The 21,650-nt window shown below is 41.0% G+C and overlaps 1 protein-coding gene and 1 long non-coding RNA gene across 6 annotated transcripts in view; both read right to left on the minus strand.

Moving 5' to 3' along the window:
• Nucleotides 1-3,169: 3,169 nt before the first annotated feature.
• Nucleotides 3,170-21,650, minus strand: part of LOC131126482 (axin-2-like) — a 38,791-nt gene continuing 20,310 nt past the window's right edge. For all 5 annotated transcript variants that reach the window (XM_078793670.1, XM_078793673.1, XM_078793671.1 and 2 more), the window contains 9 exons: nucleotides 18,741-18,881; nucleotides 13,762-13,864; nucleotides 11,894-12,034; nucleotides 9,196-9,578; nucleotides 8,975-9,115; nucleotides 8,673-8,900; nucleotides 8,517-8,597; nucleotides 8,307-8,432; nucleotides 3,170-3,972 (listed from right to left, as the gene is read on the minus strand). In XM_078793670.1, the coding sequence (XP_078649796.1) occupies nucleotides 3,846-3,972; nucleotides 8,307-8,432; nucleotides 8,517-8,597; nucleotides 8,673-8,900; nucleotides 8,975-9,115; nucleotides 9,196-9,578; nucleotides 11,894-12,034; nucleotides 13,762-13,864; nucleotides 18,741-18,881 (1,471 nt within the window). In that variant the 3' untranslated portion in view covers nucleotides 3,170-3,845. The remainder of the gene's footprint in view (nucleotides 3,973-8,306; nucleotides 8,433-8,516; nucleotides 8,598-8,672; nucleotides 8,901-8,974; nucleotides 9,116-9,195; nucleotides 9,579-11,893; nucleotides 12,035-13,761; nucleotides 13,865-18,740; nucleotides 18,882-21,650) is intronic.
• On the minus strand, nucleotides 19,431-20,053 carry LOC144899839 (uncharacterized). The gene is made up of 3 exons (XR_013628169.1): nucleotides 19,858-20,053; nucleotides 19,632-19,792; nucleotides 19,431-19,582 (listed from the first exon to the last, which is right to left on the minus strand). It is a non-coding gene; the product is annotated as an uncharacterized LOC144899839 (long non-coding RNA).

Genomic DNA, 21,650 nt, shown 5'->3' on the forward strand with positions numbered 1-21,650 from the left:
TGAAAGGATACCCGGACAAAGCACCTGGAATGCCAAAGAAAGGCGGACAGACAGGATTGTGGGCAAAGGAGAAGGAAGGAGAAGGAAGGAGAAGGTAAGAGAAGGTAAGAGGGACGATGACAGTTAACGCTCACCTTCTCCCTTCAGTGGGGAGAAATGCAAGCAATTTTCCAGCGTGGTTTTTCTTTCAAAGTCAGAACCCCAAGAGGCTGTAAAAATAGCGGATGGATTCACCCGTCCTATCCAGACACAAACTAGGTGCTTGGGTCTGATCAAACCTGCCACATTGTGCTAATAAATCCATGCAGGAATTGATTTTGGGGTTTGGGTGCTATGTAATACACTGATTACGCGTTGAGGTTTTATCGCTCCGAGCCTTTGATGAAGGGTCTGGGAAATTAATGTGCTATTTGGCAGTGTTAAAAAGAGCGACTTCAAAGGAAACGCTCCAGTCAAATGACGTTGGAGGAGAAACGGAAAGTGTTATGTTCTTTTTAAAAGAGAAATACCTTCTGTGCCATTTAGCCGGGAACAACTTCCAGGGTGGGAAGAAGACAAGAAATGATTTTTTTACTGGGAGAGAAAGTTTTGCACTAATGATGGCTTTATCTATCTTGGCTTATTGCGACTCTTTTTACATGACCGCACTTTCAATGACGCAGTACGTGGGGTTGGGGGGGGGTCAAGACCTTTCCCTGTAAATAGATATCATTAGTACGGAGCCCCCGGAGGGAACCTGGACGAAGGAAAGAATAGACCAATTTTAGCGAAAGCTCACATAATTTTGCGAGAGAACTTTTCCCGCAAAGGTTTTGCGTTCTTCCGGAAAACCAGATCATTTGGGAATAGAACTCCACAAAGTCAAACGACTTGGGGAAATTACAGGTTCTACAAAAAGACTGATCCAAAAAATGTAGGATTATATTTTATGTAGTCACGTTCCGGGGCCTCATCGAGAAAGCTTGCGTACGAACAAAAGAGGTCGGAAAGGTCCCATACGCTCTTTTCCATGCAAAGTAAAGTACGTTCAAAAACAGGCGTACCGCACCTCCATCTTACGGCCACAAGGCAAAGGGCAACCGGCACGTATTGGTGAGATCATCGGACATTGGGGGGAGTTTTCGCTAGACAAAGTAGTCTATTGGGAATGACTTTGCCGTACAAAATGGCCCCAGTGCCACACTTTGGTGTAATTTGATGACAAGATGATGAACCGCAAATTTCCCCTTGGGGATAAATAAAGTATCTACCTACCTACCTACCTACCGACCTAGCTAACAGTTGTCTTTTTAATGCAGTGCAATCTTGAGCCTTTTTTCACGCAAAAAAATGAATACATATATATATATATATATATATAAGTAAGTATTTTACAAAAATCTTGAGCCTTTTTTCACGCAAAAATAATAATAAAAAATTAAATGAAAAAAATTAGATGAAAAAATAATTAAAATAATATATATATATATATATTTTGCATGAAAAAAGGCTCAAGATTTTTTTTTCCCTACAAAAAAAAATTATTATCCACGAAAACTTTTCGCACAGATCCCGAGCAGTTGATGAAAGAGTAAACACGTTTCTTCAAATCACAAACACAATTGGTCTGAACCAAAAACCGCTAAAAATATCTAAAATATTGTGAACATGAACCCCCCTCCACACTCCACTAACTTAAAGGTACCAAATACCAACCGGAAATGCAGTCAACAGCCTTAACGTTAGCAAGCTAATGCTAACAGAGGACGCCCAACCATAGAAGTAAATAGCAACTAAATGCAGCCCAACAGAATAATAATAATAATAATAATAAACTCCGCTATTACTTACAGTTGAAAACAGCATCTGAAACCAGTTGAGGTGAAAGTATGTTTACAAAGCAAAATACGAATGCTACTAAGTTCAGCTTCCTTCTTCCGCCGTAGGGACTAATGAGGGGCGGGCACACTGTACTGTCTCCACCCCCGACTGCTGAATACTGGTCACTCATTGGCTGATCCCGGCATGTGCTGCGGTCTCAGGAAGAAACTCAGCTCAATTATATGTTTTCATTTGTTCCCGAATACAAACATTTTAAAAGTATTTGTTCGAATTAATTATTCGTAAAAAAAAGTCATACCGAATTCGGGTTCGGCTCCACAACTATAGCATACACTAGCTTCTTGGAGCACAGCACACAAAAACAAACTTTTCCCCGAGTTGTCTTGAATGCAGCATAATTGTAGGATTGGACAGTAGCGGTTTGGGGGAGGGGCTTGCTAAGAGTTGCATTCAGAGTCCAACCGTTTGTGGTTGTTGGGGTCCGGCAGGTTCTTTTTTTTAGTTGTTCATATTAAAACGCCGGAGATCCGATGCCGGAATACCTTTGAGCCTCGTAGACAGCAAAATGCACAAAACCAACAACAAGGCTGTTGGTAAAACTACAGGGACTTGGACCGTAGTGGGCTAACAGTGGCTAGCTGGTTCTACCCCTTTAAGACCAGGCTAATAAAGGCATGAATGGGAAGGCAAACAAAGTAATATCCTGTTATTTGACTATTTAAAGTTACTCGGTTGATCAAAAAGACAAAAAGCACATATTTCATTGAAAAATATAAAACTTTAATAAAGGCTACATCTCAATAATTACAATACTTATAGGTCCATGTCAATTTTTAAATGGAACTCTTTATATAAATGTATAATTTACAGTTCTGATAGAATGAAAAAAAAAGTTGTGGTGTGGAGAAAAACAAAAAAAAAGCACAAAACAAACATGATTACAAGATATTCATAAAAGCATAAAAATATCTTTTCAACATAAAACCCTTCTGAAAACCAAGGGATATATATTAAAACCCTGAAACAGGGTAAGCACATGGTATGGCATTCATTTAGGCACACGACTGTACTCCTAAAACACCAGCAATACTGTGTTTTGTGTCGGTATCCGTACTTTGCGATGCATAATTACCACACGTACATATTAGTCACGGGAACAACATTCAAAGAAAGAATATCAGAGCTATTGTTCTTCATTGTTCACTTTTTACCGTCTCACTTCCTTCTCGTTAGCTGAAATGATTTTGGTGCGTGAGCTGTAAACACGGCCATTATTAGATGGTACAACTTGTGCTTCAGGTCTCTGCTTTGCGCGTATCCCCCTGTGCAAAAGCCTGGTTTACCAACAAAGGCACAACAAAACATGGGAGCTCTGTCACCAAGCTAAAGAGGCAAACGGAAAAACAAACGGCAAAAACGCTCGTGTGACAAACCTAACGTTGCAAACTTTCAGCAGCATAGAAAAACTGGTCTTGGCCGACTAACAAGGCTATGGGAGGTGCTAGGCTAGCGTATTGTCCTTTTTGTGTCGTAAAAACAAAACAACTAAATCACGACAGTACTCCCCCAGCATTCATAGGTTGTTTTTTTTTTGTACAAAATAAATACTTTCAACTCATCGAAATACAATACATGTATATATACATCCTGTATATGCATGTATGTTAGCAATTAGCAATGCAGTCATCGGAAGTGCCGCGCATCTCCAGTCCCGCCAAATCAAAACTTATATTCAAGCAGCGGCACGTGTCCCGCCTCGCTGGCCTCCAATCTGTTGTCCTTTTTGTGTCGTTCCCTTGCAACGTTTTTCTAAGGCTGACTGGTTGAGAAAAATCAAGGAAGGGGGAATGGGGGGGGCACCTCCTCTGGGTTAGGCATTACTTCATTGGCTCGTTTTCCTTCAATCACATATTGTGCTGGATATATTAACTCTTGTTTAGCTTAGTATTAATACAAAACATTAAAAAAAACACAAAAGGTGAATTGCAAAGTGTCTTCCTCAAGTTTTTTTGTTTTTTTTTTTTTTAGTCGATCCTCTCCACCTTCCCCAGGATCTTGCCCTCGTACATGGGCAGCACCGAGGTGTCCTCCCACACCTCCTCGAACACGGCGCCGCACTCAAACTCATCGCTGGCCTTCTTAAAGTAGTACCTGTGGAGGGGCGACAAACGGAAAAATTTTTTTTTAAAAAATGTACATCTTATTATAAGAAGGAGTCTGCAAAGCAAAGCGCTAAGCGGTTATTCCTCGGGTTAGCATTTTGCTGGATTTTATCTGTGTTAAAAAAAATTGAAAATGATTTTGATGAGTATCAGGAATTTTCGGAATTGGGATATGGAAGAACTGATTCAAAACTCAAAATTTTCCCAAATTCTTCCAGAATGGAAAATACCTCAGATTTAAAGAAGTCTAGCTACTTCCAAATTCCACATCAAAGCATCACCTAATAATTCCATAATTGAGGACATTCGTGTCATTTTTTTTCAGACCACAAATTCCCATTTTTCTTGACATTCTTTTTTTGGAATCTAAAGAGTTCAAGCTACGTCATACATTAGGAAGTTGTTAGCATGCTAGCATTGCTATCATGGATAGACACATAAACACTAGAACTATCATGCTAACATGCTTAATATTAGCATAGTAGAATTTTTTTTCAGACCACAAATTTCCATTTTTCTTGACATTTTTTTTTTGGAATCTAAAGAGTTTGAGCTACTTCATACATTGGGAAGTTGTTAGCATGCTAGCATTGCTATCATGGATAGACACAAACACTAGAACTATCATACTAGCATGCTTAATATTAGCATAGTAGAATTTTTTTCAGACCACAAATTTCCATTTTTCTTGACATTTTTTTTGGAATCTAAAGAGTTTGAACTACTTCATGCATTGGGAAGTTGTTAGCATGCTAGCATTGCTATCATGGATAGACACATAAACACTAGAACTATCATACTAGCATGCTTAATATTAGCATAGTAGAATTTTTTTTCAGACCACAAATTTCCATTTTTCTTGGAATCTAAAGAGTTTGAACTACTTCATACATTGGGAAGTTGTTAGCATGCTAGCATTGCTATCATGGATAGACACATAAACACTAGAACTATCATACTAGCATGCTTAATATTAGCATAGTAGAATTTTTTTTCAGACCACAAATTTCCATTTTTCTTGACATTTTTTTGGAATCTAAAGAGTTTGAACTACTTCATACATTGGGAAGTTGTTAGCATGCTAGCATTGCTATCATGGATAGACACATAAACACTAGAACTATCATACTAGCATGCTTAATATTAGCATAGTAGAATTTTTTTTCAGACCACAAATTTCCATTTTTCTTGGAATCTAAAGAGTTTGAACTACTTCATACATTGGGAAGTTGTTAGCATGCTAGCATTGCTATCATGGATAGACACATAAACACTAGAACTATCATACTAGCATGCTTAATATTAGCATAGTAGAATTTTTTTTCAGACCACAAATTTCCATTTTTCTTGACATTTTTTTGGAATCTAAAGAGTTTGAACTACTTCATACATTGGGAAGTTGTTAGCATGCTAGCATTGCTATCATGGATAGACACATAAACACTAGAACTATCATACTAGCATGCTTAATATTAGCATAGTAGAATTTTTTTTCAGACCACAAATTTCCACTTTTCTTGACATTTTTTTTTGGAATCTAAAGAGTTTGAGCTACTTCAAACATTGGGAAGTTGTTAGCATGCTAGCATTGCTATCATGGATATACTTAATATTAGCATAGTAGGATTTTTCGCCATTTTCATAGCTAGACGTTTAATGTAAACACCACAATTGTCTGCATCCTTTCATCTGTGAGTTCATCAATTATGTGCATATTGTTAGCCTTCCAATCAGTTTAATTAAACTTTACAGTTCAGATTGAAATGTAGGGTTCCTCCAAACCTCCGACTCGATGTTATACGTCCACAAACAAGAGGCATGCCTAGTCTCAACATGGGACTGTCGTGACCAGAACGACCAGAATGTTCTTGGTCAACCATCGTTTTTTGGGACCGCTGTCGACAAACCCAGCTCATGATATTAAAAACACTTCTCCGAAGGTCATAAACAGGTTATCGATGCGCTAAGTAGAAAAATATTCCATTTATAAATAAATTGACTTGTGACGGTCGGGTCTGGAAGCAATTACCGCCATCAACGAAAGGGATTGTCTATGCCGTATCGCCATTGGCTATTTCTCTGTTGGTTGGATTTAGAATGGTGCGACATTCTCCCTCGCAAATACGTCAAAGTCATCACTTTGTTTCAGAGCGTGAGGGACTCGGACGCACACACGGACACACACACACACAAAACGAAGCCTTTCCATCCAGGTTTTTTTTTTTTTTATGTGGAAGGATTTTTTCTCCCTTTGCAACATCTGGCACCAATATTGTCTGGCAGAGCTCTAGCGTAGTGTTCTCTGCTGTACCAGCGCCATGTCCAAATGAACCAGTTCCACACATTCTGCTCCCATTCAAGCCAAACGCATCACCCCCCACCCCCACCTTTTCTCCCTCGTGCAACGCCTGGAAAAAAGTAACCATTTATTTATTTCGAAATTGTAATTAACAAAACAAGCAAATGCATATGTATTATTATTAAGTCCGTCTTTATCTGACATGGATGGATGGGAGTTTTCAGGGGCGGCAACTGATTCCACTTCAGTCCAGTCGATGTGGAAGAGGAATCTGAAGGCCTCTCAACAGCCTTTGTGCGCCCGCTCTTCAAAGCCGTTTTATTAAGGCTGCCTTGCCATCAAAATCAGTACCAGATGTGTAAACAATATTGCTGCAGAACACCCCCCCCATACCCCCCCCCCCACTCCAAGTTTCTTTTCAACTATGAGGCTCCAGCACTTCACATTCCCTTCTTTTTATCCTAAGAGCATATATTACTGGTGTCATTGAACACAGCACATCTAAAACGCTGGGAAGAGATGGTGCTTTCAATTCACCCTAACATGCATTTGCTTTTAATTATGACTTGGTTAGAACTTTTTTAATCTAACTTTTCACCAACGCAAATTTCTCAACCTGCTTTGTTAGTTTACCCCAAATATTAGGACTTAAATAAGTCATATTTAAATTATATGCAAAATGATATTTTCCTCATTTTATTACCACATTATTCTTCTAAAATCTCCTTAAATTCTAATTCTTTATGTTTTCTTGTTCAGTTACATTTTTTACAATGTGCCACAAGTGGCCCCTGGGCCGCAAATTGGACATCCTTATGAGCCAAAGAAATAGTGATGATCAGCAACACAGCAAAAACCCCATTTGAAAGTGAAAACAGAGATTGTTTATATGTTTAAATCAATTAATTCATGAATTAATCAAATACCAAAATAGTTGTCGATTACTTGACTTTTCTAAGAAAGAAAAAAAAATGTACTTTTACACCATTTGAAAGTGAAAACAGAGATTGTTTATATGTTTAAATCAATTAATTCATGAATTAATCAAATACCAAAATAGTTGTCGATTAATCGACTTTTCTAGGAAAATATATATATATATGTACTTTTACCCCATTTGAAAGTGAAAACAGAGATTGTTTATATGTTTAAATCAATTAATTCATGAATTAATACCAAAATAGTTGTCGATTAATCGACTTTTCTAGGAAAATATATATATGTACTTTTACACCATTTGAAAGTGAAAACAGAGATTGTTTATATGTTTAAAACAATTAATTCATGAATTAATCAAATACCAAAATAGTTGTCGATTAATTTACTTTTTTAGGAAAATATATATATGTACTTTTACCCCATTTGAAAGTGAAAACAGAGATTGTTTATATGTTTAAATCAATTAATTCATGAATTAATCAAATACCAAAATAGTTGTCGATTAATCGACTTTTCTAGGAAAATATATATATATGTACTTTTACCCCATTTGAAAGTGAAAACAGAGATTGTTTATATGTTAAATCAATTAATTCATGAATTAATCAAATACCAAAATAGTTGTCGATTAATCGACTTTTCTAGGAAAAAAATATATATGTACTTTTACCCCATTTGAAAGTGAAAACAGATTGTTTATATGTTTAAATCAATTAATTCATGAATTAATCAAATACCAAAATAGTTGTCGATTAATCGACTTTTCTAGGAAAAAAATATATATGTACTTTTACCCCATTTGAAAGTGAAAACAGATTGTTTATATGTTTAAATCAATTAATTCATGAATTAATACCAAAATAGTTGTCGATTAATCGACTTTTCTAGGAAAAAAATATATATGTACTTTTACCCCATTTGAAAGTGAAAACAGAGATTGTTTATATGTTTAAATCAATTAATTCATGAATTAATACCAAAATAGTTGTCGATTAATCGACTTTTCTTTTGTCTAATTACGTGTTTCTGACTCGGTGGACTATTTCCAGTGTTTTTCTTCATTTTTGTGTTTGTGCTATATTTACCGGTAGTTGCCTTTCTTGCTGAGCTGTTCTTTAAAGTGTCCCAATGTGAGGCAGTGGGTCTTCATTACGCTCCGGTAAGGAATCTCCTCACCACAGAAGAAGTAGGTGATCATGAGCTCCTTGGACCTGTGTGCGCAAAATCAGTCCATCAAACACAATCTTTGCTGGGTTCCGTGAAAAAGGTGGACGACTTGGTCGTGAGATCCTTACTCGTCTGACTGGAGTCCCGAAGTGGCTTTGGCGTTACCGCTGGCGGGCACGGCCGTGGCTGGATGGTTCCTGTCTCTGAAGCTGAAGACATTTTGAATTAGAGACAAAAATGTCATGCGATTGCGACGCTTTGCTGTCATTGCAGCTGAGACCAACCTCTGTTTTGGGGGTTTAGAGACCCCCTCCAGTCGGCGACAGGCCTCTTCGAGCTGTGCTAAAGTGTTGGGCGGCGGTAGAGGCGGAATGGCCGGGTCCAGTATGAAGGGATGGCCAGGGTGGTGCCCACGGAGATGAATGCCGGAACCGATGCCACCTCCGCCCCACAAGGAGTGAATTCGACCAGGCTTGGAGTCCAGAGGGTTGGGCTTCTTAAGGCCGTGAGAGCTGTTCAAAACGGACCATACGGGTAAGAACTCACGCTAGTAGCACTGTGTCAGGTCCGTATAGGTAACAATTACCTGTGGGCCCTGTGTTTGCCCTGCCTCTCGCTCTCCAGAATCCACTGCCAGACGTTCTGAGACCGGTCAGATGCGTCGAGCGGAAGGCATGGTGAAGACCAACCCTCGGTGGAGGATTTGATTGGTCGTCTCGTCAGCGTCCTGCAGGGAGGCCGTTCAAAAAATAACGTCTTTAACATCCAAGTACAAAAAGCGAGCAAACGCTTTGAAGTAACACTCACGCGGGGCTAAAGTCCGAGTAATTGGTGCCTCCTGACGGGCAGAAGCACGGCACACGCTGAGCTGCTTCAACCTCAGCCTGCTCCTTGGTCTTGGGCCCGGCGTGATGGTGGTGGATGTAGTGGTGGTGAGTGTGTTTTGTGGATTGCCGCCCTGACGTTGGAACCCTGGCGGCCCCCGGACAAGCGTGGCCCGAAGAGAGCGAGGCGTTGCTCCGTTCGGGGGATTGCGAGCGTGGCGAGTGGCGAACCACAGCGGGCGACTGGCAGCCGGGCGTCTTCAGGACCCGCAAGAGGTGCTCATCTAGGATAGCTTGGGGGTCTTCCTCACACTGGCTGCCGGATGGAAGAAGAGCATGATGGGAGTCGTTGCTGATTTCTTCTTCCTGGTTGGGCAAGGAAGGGAATACAGTTAAATGTGGGAACTGGAAACCACTCAAAATAAGACAAAATAATCTACAAAGCCAAGAAAAATGAGTGGTTGTCGTTTTAAGATGTCTTGGTAGGCGGCCCATCACATGCATCAATGATCTCTTTCTATCTGTTTTTATATCTTTAGAACTTTAGTCAGCGTAAAACACAACACCATGTAAACAGCCTGAATCGCACAGCCGCCCAAGCATGCTCTGCTAAACTAAGCTAACCAAGCTAGCTTCCGTTCACACTCCGTAAAGCCACCGTGTGGGCTTCTACGGCTGGTCTACGTTCACAAAAACAAACTTTTAAAAATTTTTTCAAGTTCCAATACCAACTTTGGTCATTTGTACGTTTTTCTTATTTTCAAAAATTAATCGCACTTGTGACGTAGCCATAAGAGATGAGTTTCTATGTTTTTACGGCAACTTTTACAGTTTGCGCTAACAACGACTTTAGGGGAGTCAAACAAACTCTACAGGCGCCGACCTTTTTTTCAAGTTCCAAGACCAATTTAGGTGATTTGTACATTTTTATTATTTTCAAAAATTAATCGCACTTGTGACATAGCCTTAAGAGATGAGTTTCTATGTTTTTACGGCAACTTTTAGAGATTGCTGTAACATCGACTTTAGGGGAGTCAAACAAACTCTAGAGGCGCCGACCTGTTTTTCAAGTTCCGAGACCAACTTGGGTCATTTTTACGTTTTTCTTATTTTCAAAAATTAATCGCACTTGTGACGTAGCCTTACGAGATAAGTTTCTATGTTTTTACGGCAATTTTTAGAGATTGCTGTAACAACGACTTTAGGGGAGTCAAACAAACTCGACAGGCGCCAACTTTTTTTTCAAGTTCCAAGACCAACTTGGGTCATTTTTACGTTTTTATTATTTTCAAAAATTAATCGCACTTGTGACGTAGCCTTACGAGATGAGTTTCTAAGTTTTTACGGCAATTTTTACAGGTTGCTGTAACAACGACTTTAGGGGAGTCAAACAATCTCTACAGGCGCCGACCTTTTTTCAGGTTCCAAGACCAACTTATGTCATTTGTACGTATTTGTTATAATTTTTTTTTTTTTTAATCGAACTTGTGACGTAGTCTTAAGAGATGAGTTTCTATGTTTTTACGGCAACTTTTCCAGGTTGCTGTAACAACGACTTTAGGGGAGTCAAACAAACTACAGGCGCCAAACTTTTTTTTCAAGTTCCAAGACCAACTTAGGTCATTTGTACGTTTTTTAAATTTCTTTTTCCTAAATAAATCGCACTTGTGACCTAGCCTTAAGAAATGAGTTTCTATGTTTTTACGGCAACTTTTCCAGGTTGCTGTAACAACGACTTTAGGGGAGTCAAACAAACTACAGGCGCCAAACTTTTTTTTCAAGTTCCAAGACCAACTTAGGTCATTTGTACGTTTTTTAAATTTCTTTTTCCTAAATAAATCGCACTTGTGACCTAGCCTTAAGAAATGAGTTTCTATGTTTTTACGGCAACTTTTCCAGGTTGCTGTAACAACGACTTTAGGGGAGTCAAACAAACTACAGGCGCCAAACTTTTTTTTCAAGTTCCAAGACCAACTTAGGTCATTTGTACGTTTTTTAAATTTCTTTTTCCTAAATAAATCGCACTTGTGACCTAGCCTTAAGAAATGAGTTTCTATGTTTTTACGGCAACTTTTACTGGTTACTGTAACAACGACTTCAGGGGGGCGGGATAGTGTTTGTGGTGAGATTCCGCCATGATGGAGCTGTCCGCCCGGGAAATACTTCCCCGCACAAATGACAACATTTAATTCACATTGTGTCAATTTCCGCGAGTTCCCGCGTTTAACAGTTGATTCCGTTTTTTTTTGTCAATTCTGCGATTCGGTGGAAATCCCAGTGTCCTATATCTATCACTCTCTGACAGCAGATGCCTGCAGAACGATTAGAATTTCCTTTCCGCTGCACCGTTACGGCGGCTAACAGGCTTCATCTATAATGCAGGGTGTGCCTATGCATCACAAAGAGTGGCGCCACACATATTCAGCAAACGTGCCACCAGAGAGTAGCTAAGTGCCGTTTGAAGAAACTTCCAAGTGCGTCGAGAAACATAAGTTTGAGAGTTCCGCCGGATGAAATATTGGGAGGACGGCGTGGAAATGGGAAGACGGAGACAAGACGACACCGCTTCTTCGACATTCTCGAGCTGCCGCTGCCGCCTCGCGCCGCATTGGAAATTGGTTCGATGTTAGAAGTTGAAGTCAAGCGGCGTGGAAATGTAGAACGGCTCCCCGGGAGTCTACCTCTCGGATCCGCTGCAGCCTCTCCGCTAGCGAGCTCACGGTTTCCTGTTCTTGCTTCAGCTTCTCCAGACGTACAATGAGTTGGGCGGCAAAGGCCGAGGGCTCAACGGGGGTCATCTCCTTGGGCAGCCGATGCGTCCTCTGCGGGGTAAACAACACAGCGGCACATTAGCGTTACACTTTCATATGAGCTAGCTTAACCGCGCGGTTTTCCCGACAGATCCGCCGCCCTTGTCCTAATCCGGACATGCAACCGTTCCAAAAAAGGCCCGATGGTCCAGATGCCCTCGCCCTCAAGCTCACCCCAAACTTCACCGCCGCCCCTCACTCCCCCCCCCGGCTCTCCTCACGGCCAACGCGCCCTTGGCAGCGCCGGGCTGGCGACCGGCAGAGGGAAGCGTTAGCGATGGCGGTGTAGCAGTTGGTCGCTTGCTCGGAGGGGCGGCCCCCCGCCTGCGCCCTCTGTAGCCCGACCGAGCCATCAGCTAGGCAGCCTCTGAAGTCAGCACACTTCAAAGGGCCCTTGTCAAACATCAAACGCACGCTCGGGGTGGGAGGGGCCGCAGCTTTAAAACCTCGCAATGAAAGCCAGTTATTGACAGTGAAGATGGGGGCAAGTAAAGAAGGCAAGAAAATGGGAGAATTATGACGAAAAATGACAATAAGAAACAGCGAGCCGGAAGCGGCGACAAGAGAGCGAGCGGGCGAGCGGGACGGCGCAGGCAAAGCTCAGATAGAAGAGAATCTGTAGAGATACTCGGAGATACTGCGACAGTATCACATTGTACTACTTTTCCTTGAAATATATGTAACTTTCATTTGGAACGCTGGCTTTCTTGACTTTGACTCTTTTTGTTTCTCTCGTTTCTTTGTATACCAGGATGAAGGGAAAAGAACAAAGGCGAGAGAAGGCTGCTGGCAAAGGAGCGCCAGCCCTACATGGGGCCCCCCTGCCTGGGGCTGGTACATCCTGGGAGACGGAGCCATCTCCAAATCAGGAGGGAGACATTAAAAGAGTGCAAGTGGGGAAGGGGGCAACAAAAAAAAAAAGAGATGGAGACAAAAAAAAAAGTGAGAGGAAGGAAAAAAAAGTGGACCAAACAGCCACATGGAGTGCACATACAGAAAGCACACAACTTTTCTACAAACAAAGACGCGTTAGATATGAAGACCAAAAACGTTGTCTGCAGACAGAAGAGGCTTTTTTTGGACGTTCCACGACAACGTCAGAGAGTCCAGTTCAATAGCGCCTATTAGCTGTTAGCAACGTTTTATATTGTTTTTGAATTATGCTCCACATTAAGAGTTCAGGGCGGCACGGCGGTTGAGTGGTTAGCGAGCAGACCTCACAGCTAGGAGGACCAGGGTTCGATTCCACCCTCTGCCATCTCTGTGTGGAGTTTGCATGTTTTCTCCGGGTACTCCGGTTTCCTCCCACATTCCAAAAACATGCTAGGTTAATTAGCAACTCCAAATTGTTGAATGTGAGTGTGAATGGTTGTTTGTCTATATGTGCCCTGTGATTGGCTGGCCACCAGTCCAGGGTGTACCCCGCGACCCTCATTTAAAAACAAAACAAAAACCTTAAACTGTATTATGGAAAGCAGGAAGTGAACAAATGTAATAGTTACTGATTTATTGGAATATTCCTTTCCATGTATACCAAAATGTAAAATGCTATGCAGCCTTGTCGCTACCATGGAACCGTGTTTAGTAGACGTGACTGCTCTGTGGCAACTTTGACACGGTGGTCATTTTTCCTTGTTTTGTGCACCGGCAGAATAGCATCCCTTTCCATCATGCCTTTATAGCGTACTTTCCCACTCTTCATACAGTGTGGACGTGGGCGTTAGAGAAGTAAGACTTACGGGAAAGTGGGGAAGTGTAACCTGTCCATTGATCTTGACGCTGCGATTCATCTCCCGCTGGAGATGCTTCTTGGTGCCCAGCTTATACGGAGGTATTCCATCTCTGTAAAGTACAACAATGGCACGTTAGCATTTATTTACAAAAAAACAAATACTCAAATCTCTCATGTAGACGATGCCTGCCACCCATTCCTATCTGACATAACCCCGTCCCAGCACAAACCACACATCCTTGGTAGGCAAGGCAACAAAAGGCGAGGCTTTTTTCCCGGTGTCTGAAACGCTCGTATTTTCTGGACTATAAGTCGCACAAGGCCAAAAATGCATAATTAGGTAGAAAAAAACATACATAAGTCGCACTGGAATATAAGTCGCACAAGGCCAAAATGCATAATTAGGTAGAAAAAAACATACATAAGTCGCTCCGGAGTATAAGTCGCACAAGGCCACAAATACTTAATTAGGTAGAAAAAAAACATACATAAGTCGCACTGGAATATAAGTCGCACAAGGCCAAAAATGCATAATTAGGTAGAAAAAAACATACATAAGTCGCACTGGAATATAAGTCGCAAAGGCCAAAAATGCATAATTAGGTAGAAAAAAACATACATAAGTCGCACTGGAATATAAGTCGCACAAGGCCAAAAATGCCTAATTAGGTAGAAAAAAACATACATAAGTCGCTCCGGAGTATAAGTCGCACAAGGCCACAAATACTTAATTAGGTAGAAAAAAAACATACATAAGTCGCACTGGAATATAAGTCGCACAAGGCCAAAAATGCATAATTAGGTAGAAAAAAACATACATAAGTCGCACTGGAATATAAGTCGCACAAGGCCAAAAATGCCCAATTAGGTAGAAAAAAACATACATAAGTGGTACAAGACCAAAAATGCATAATTAGGCAAAAAAAAAAAACATACATAAGTCGCACTGGAATATAAGTCGTACAAGACCAAAAATGCATAATTAGGTAGAAAAAAACATACATAAGTCGCACTGGAATATAAGTCGCACAAGGCCAAAAATGCCCAATTAGGTAGAAAAAAACATACATAAGTGGTACAAGACCAAAAATGCATAATTAGGCAAAAAAAAAAAACATACATAAGTCGCACTGGAATATAAGTGGTACAAGACCAAAAATGCATAATTAGGCAAAAAAAAAAACATACATAAGTCGCACTGGAATATAAGTCGTACAAGACCAAAAATGCATAATTAGGTAAAAAAAAACATACATAAGTCACACTGGAGTATAAGTTGCATTTTTTACGTTCATTTACCAGGAAGTCCTGCTAAGACTCCGACCAACCATGTGATCGGAATCGTGTGATTTCACTCATGGATGATCGGAATGGGAATCGGCGGCGTACGTTCTAGTTTCCTGACAATGAAGTTATTATTATTATTACGATGTGGGAATCTTATTTTCTCCAGTTTGTCCTTCTGTGAGACGTTTGAGTCAAGTTGACCAAGAGTCAATCGTCTTTGGTGTTTTGGTTGCTCAGAAGTGTCTGACCTAGCCCAAATGCTACTTTTTCTTTGAAATCTCAGACACATACACACACATATATAGTATATATATATATATATATATATATACACAGTATGTGTACATGCACACGTTTGGCAAGTACTTTGCTGTGGGCCTCTGATCTGAGCAACATCAAAAGGCTGGTTTGTAAGATAAGGTAATGTTTGAAGTTGGTGGAGTAACATTCCCCAGCGTCCGAGTAAATTCATAAATAAGATATAAGCAACAACTGAACCCCCCCCCCACCCCCCCCCCCCCCCAAAAAAAAAAAATCTTATCTTGTACTTTATCTGGGAATTTTTACATTCAAAAATGTTCACAGGGCATTTTAAGCGATTTAAAAAGAAAACATGCGAATTGTTCCCTTAAAAAAACGGAAGAAGCGACATTTTTTGGTCCGTTATTGAAATCCTTTTGGGTTGATAAGACAAAAGAAGCGCAGCAGTCAAGGACAAGGACAGAGATCCTTGTCAAAGACCTTGCTGAGTGCTATTAAAGTGATGCGGTCACATTGAACAGAACAAAACGAGCTTTTATTAAATTAGGTGCCAACGGTAGTCCTGGTATCTCCTCAACTGTGCCCTTCAGAACCCAAGGCATCCGCCCTCACGGCGCCATAAGGAGCCTGGTTAGCAAGCAAAGTAAAACATCGTGCACGCCACGATTTGATCAACCTGAACCGTCTGCGACCTGGTGAACCGTTTGACGGCTCGACGCTTTGTGGCGGTTTCGGAGGAGAAAACAAGACACTCTTTCATGGCGTGGTGGCCACTTTACAAGAATCTTTCCTATTCAGTTGTGCGAGTCGTTTTCAAAGCAGCCAGCCACCCTTTTATCCCCCTAAGACCCCCCCGCCCCCTCCCTCTCTCACCCAACAATCGGCTGAAAGCGATTCAGTTAAACCCTTTATACTCCGTGTGCTTTATTTTCTCACTCCTTTGCACTTTGAGCCTCCCCGCATCTGCCTTGGAAGGTGCAAAAGGGGACGGGGTCGGATTATTGAGAGCGCCCCCGTCCGGCCAGGGCAAACATCTACCCATTTGGCACCGCAGGAGCGGCAGGAGGCTCACAAGTCTTTATTTGCAAGTCCAAGTCAAACTGTCATAGGTCATGAGTCACTAAAAAATGAATCTTTTAAAGACACTCCAACCTCGCAGGACTACGTTTTCAAGGCAGAGGATAAGCGTTGGGGAGACTGCACTGCAAAAAAGGCCAGTAAGGATAATTCATAATGCCGCCTACAGAGAACATACTAACTCTTATTTCTAAAATCAGAAATACTTCAACTTGCTGATATAGTTCATCTTCAAACAGCTAAAATAATGCATAAGGCTAAAAATAACCAATTAGCTAAAAATGTCATCCAATACTTCTCTACAAGAGAGGAGAAATATTATCTCAGGGAAGAAGTACATTTGAAACACTTCTATGCTAGGACTACGTTAGCGTTAGCATAGCATTTCAGAAATTTATAGAAATTTATAGAAATTTTAGTGATATTAGATAGAAAATAAAAATTAAAAACCCATAATATTTTGACTTTATTGTGTTTTTTAATAACTTTTTTTAACAAATATTTTGATTTTATTCTCATTAAATAACGTTTAAAAATATGTTTCTGTTATTTTTAAAAATGTTCCAACTATTTCAACATTCTTTGCGTACAATTTTAATTACAATAATCATTTAATTCAATTAAAATAACTTTATTCCCATCATATTTGGACTTAATAATTAATCATAATTTGTAAAGTGTGTTCTATTTTTGCTGTTGGTACCCATTATGGCATTGGATGCTCATATCACCGAGTACTTCGATACGAGGTACATTATTAAAAAAAAAAAACTTAAACTGTATTATGGAAAGCAGGAAGTGAACAAATGTAACAGTTAGTGGTTGTAAAAGTACCAGATGGAGGGGTAGGATTTAATAAGCTTTGCTTCTTCCTACTCCTTTTGGACATGTGGAACTGGGAACTGATTATGGGATGCATGTTCAAATGAAATAAAACCATTACCATTACCATTACTTTCCCGTTAGCACATATTTTATTTGGCCATGTTTGCATCGCACAATAACATAAAACAAAGGACCACAGGAACCTTTGAGTTCCGGGAAGCCCCATTCCAAGAAGAGTTCCTGAACATTTGGTGGAAAGGGGCTAATGAGTAACCTCTGTGAAAGCCTTGCAGACACATGATCTCAGCACGCCACAGAAACGAGTGGCAAGAAAGCGACCCACCATGTGAGTAAGCCTCCTTTCATTTGGTGCCAACATTTTTCAATGAGTCTGTCTTGAGGCCAAAACGGCCATTTATCCCCCCACCCCCGCCCCCCTTCTTTAGCTTTTCAAGACAAGAGCATTAGATGGTATGAAGGGAAAAGATCAGTTCTGTCAGAAGCATGGAGGAGTAGACACTTTTTACGTTTGAGTAATACAACGCAACACCCCACCCACATCGAGACAATCTGATATACCCCCCACCCCCCGGCCCCCGCCCTCCACCTGTGATGCACCAGAATAAACTTCAGAAGGTCTTTCACACAGTCATCTCCCTGGAGGCCTTGGCAACGAGGCATTCATGAAATTACCATCTGAATATTACGCTTTCACAAGTCATTTTTCTGCAAAGTCGTAGACCCAACTCAGGAAGTGACGATTCAACTTAATGTCCAGAGCCAAACAACTCCATTTCGGTGTTTGATCGATTGTTTTTTGATTGGAAAATTGAAATAATCTGATTTTAGCCTCTCAAATTTGAATATTTTGATATTTCCTTCATTAGCCATGAAAACAGACGTATTATATTTGGGTTTTGGGGGTCAGTTTTGACTTTGGAAAAGAGCAATTGATTATCTGATGTGATGCCAACCAAACCAGTGACAGTTTGTGTTTTTGGTCCTTCTAGAACAGTGGTTCTCCACTAGTCTGGCTGCGGCAACGCAAGCTGTGGAGCTGAGACACAGTGTCTTCTCTAGCAGATATCTGCAACTGTGTGTCGGACGGACGAAATCCTAAGTCTATACCTCATGTCCTTCGTCTCCCACTCAGTCTTGACAGTTTGTTTTCCCGGGCAAAGACCCGTGAGCCATTTTTGGGTCCCGACCCACCAGTTAAGAACCATTGGTCTAACTTAAGAACCATTGGTCTACCTCGATTAATCGAAAACAAGCTTCAGATTAAAGCCTAGGTCCCGACAGAATGTATGAGAACGTAGTTTGGGGTGACTACTGACCATGAGGGAGTAAGATCTCTACAAAGATGGAGGACGTATGAAATATATTTGGGGGTGTTTGCGTGGCGTACGACACACACAGGAGACATTCTGCCCAAACCTAGACACCAACCAAAAAAAAAACAAAGTCTACGCCTCGAAAATCATCATGCCACACAATAGAAGTGATCAACACGATGGCCACCGCGCCAACACTTACACACTGCTGTCCGTCATGGACATGGAATCGTCCGTCGCAGCATCACTGGAGATCTCGCTGTCGTTGGCACTGGTGGCAGGAGCAAAAATGTAGCCAGAGTTGACAAAATAAGGGCTGGCGTTGTCTCCTCGATGGTGCGCCCTGCAAACCCAAGGAGAACTGTTAGCATTTTTATGTCATAAAACGTATTTTACGGACTATAAGGTTGGCTGTTCCTGCGACTTATACTCCAGAGCGACTTATGCATGAAAAAAGTGTTTATGTTACATAAACACTGGACACCTTTTGTGTTCATGTTTATTTTTTGTGTAGCTTAATAAGCATTGTGTTAGCATATCTTACATCTATTCAGCCTGTTCTGCATTTTTGGTCTTGTGTGACTTATACTCCAGTGTGACTTATGTATGTTTTTTTCTACCTAATTAGGCATTTTTGGTCTGGTGCGACTTATACTCCAGTGCAACTTATGTATGTTTTTTTCTACCTAATTATGCATTTTTGGTCTGGTGCGACTTATACTCCAATGAGACTTATGTATGTTTTTTCTACCTAATTATGCATTTTTGGCATTGTGTGACTTATACTCCAGTGTGACTTATGTATGTTTTTTTCTACCTAATTAGGCATTTTTGGTCTGGTGCGACTTATACTCCAATGAGACTTATGTATGTTTTTTCTACCTAATTATGCATTTTTGGCATTGTGTGACTTATACTCCAGTGTGACTTATGTATGTTTTTTTCTACCTAATTAGGCATTTTTGGTCTGGTGCGACTTATACTCCAATGAGACTTATGTATGTTTTTTCTACCTTTTTTTCTACCTAATTATGCATTTTCGGCCTTGTGTGACTTATGTATGTTTTTTTCTACCTAATGATGCATTTTTGGCCTTGTGTGACTTATACTCCAGTGCGACTTATGTATGTTTTTTTCTACCTAATTATGCATTTCTGGCCTTGTGCGACTTATGTATGTTTTTTTCTACCTAATGATGCATTTTTGGCCTTGTGTGACTTATACTCCAGTGCGACTTATGTATGTTTTTTCTACCTAATTATGCATTTTTGGCCTTTGCAACTTATACTCCAGTGTGACTTATGTATGTTTTTTTCTACCTAATTATACATTTTTGGCTTTGTGCGACTTATATGCCAGTGCGACTTATGTATGTTTTGTTTTTTTTTTTACCTAATTATGCATTTTTGTCCTGGTGCAACTTATACTCCAGTGCGACTTATGTATGGTTTTTTTTCTACCTAATTATGCATTTTTGGACTGGTGCGACTTATACTCCAGTGCGACTTATGTATGTTTTTTCTACCTAATTATGCATTTTTGGCCTTTGCAACTTATACTCCAGTGCGACTTATGTATGTTTTTTTCTACCTAATTATGCATTTTTGGCCTTGTGTGACTTATACTCCAGTGCGACTTATGTATGTTTTTTTTTACCTAATGATGCATTTTTGTCCTGGTGCGACTTATACTTGGGAGCAACATATAGTCCAGAAATACGGTATTTCAATGTGAGTCGGTGGGGACAGTCAGAACCCGTCCGGGGACATTTAGAAGTTTATTTTGCTGACATCATGTGTAGATTTATAGATCGATTTATAGATCGATAAAGGATTTGTCAACCACGTCAGAGATGAAAGTGTTTGTGTCTTTCTTTCTTTCTTTCTTTTCTTCCCACTCTTTCTCCATCATCCAGTCTGGGAATGCTCTCATTCCTAATCTTCCTTGCTCCTTTGTGAAGTCCTTCTGTGAGACTATCTACTCTCCTGCTGTGTTGCATTCCAGTTCCAGTAGTGATGGGGGTGGACGAGGAAGAGAAGGAAGGGGGAACTTGAGCTTTTAAGAGTGTGGGGGAGATTCAACGGGGGGGAAGGAGGGCCCCTTTCTTTATGAGAATGCCTTCTGCTGGGAGTGCTGAGAGAGGAACCCCAGCGTGACTTAAGACGTGGGCCCCAAGCGCAAACCTGACCTTTGGAAGGTCCACGCAAGGAGTCAGGTATTTAGCACAGCTGGGCTTTCTGCAACCCCGCTCTTCTTCTCCGGCTCTTCTCCCTTTCATGACACCCCCCCTTTTCCTGCCTTCCCTCTTCCTCCCCTCTTGTCTCTCGCTGCAAAGCATGCTTCGGCTTTGACAGGGAGATTTTTTTCCACAACAGGGGAGATAAAAGTGTTGGATTGCAAAGACAGAGGAAGGAAAACACAAAGTCGTGGAGCTGAATCGGGGATGTTTTTTTTTTTTAACACTCTGGAGTTGTGTACGGGAGAGCTACAAAAAAAATGGAAGAATGGAACAGAAAATCTGTGCGGTGCCAAAATTAGTTCCACATGTTTGAGATGGAAATTGGTTGACCTGCAGACATGCTGAGGGCCAGGAGACGGGATGGGGGGGGGGCATGTGATGCAAGAAAGAGAAGGGGGCTCTACCAATAACAGGGTGACACGTTCACATAGTTTGGGCCGCCCTCAATGAGTGGCTTACGTTTGTAAATATACCTTTACTACTACAGTAATACTACACTTTTTGGAGAAATGTGCTCATCATGGACAATCCTGGGAGACATGAACGCATCTTCCTCGTTTGAATGCACGTACTGGGAATCGATAAACTCTAAAAAGCGGCAACAACGTCCCATTGACATGGAAAATGTGACGTGCATATTAACCGAGCTACATCGACTTAAGCGGAAGGACTACTTTAGTCGCACTTTGACACCAAGCTAGCTACGTGCCGGCTAGCGACTACTTCACCACACACTTGCTCACAACGCCTCAAGCAAGCACCCAAGGGTAACGCTACGTATCGGGAGCGCTAGCTGTTGGCAAAGTTAACTAACGCTAGGCGTAAGCATCCGTTGTGGCACCCAGGAAGGAAGTTCCGCTAATGCTTAAAATT

The sequence above is a fragment of the Doryrhamphus excisus genome, linkage group LG9, assembly GCF_037039965.1.
Source record: "Doryrhamphus excisus strain RoL-2023G ecotype Guam linkage group LG9, RoL_Dexc_Guam_v1.1, whole genome shotgun sequence".
NCBI classification, from domain to species: Eukaryota; Metazoa; Chordata; class Actinopteri; order Syngnathiformes; family Syngnathidae; genus Doryrhamphus; species Doryrhamphus excisus.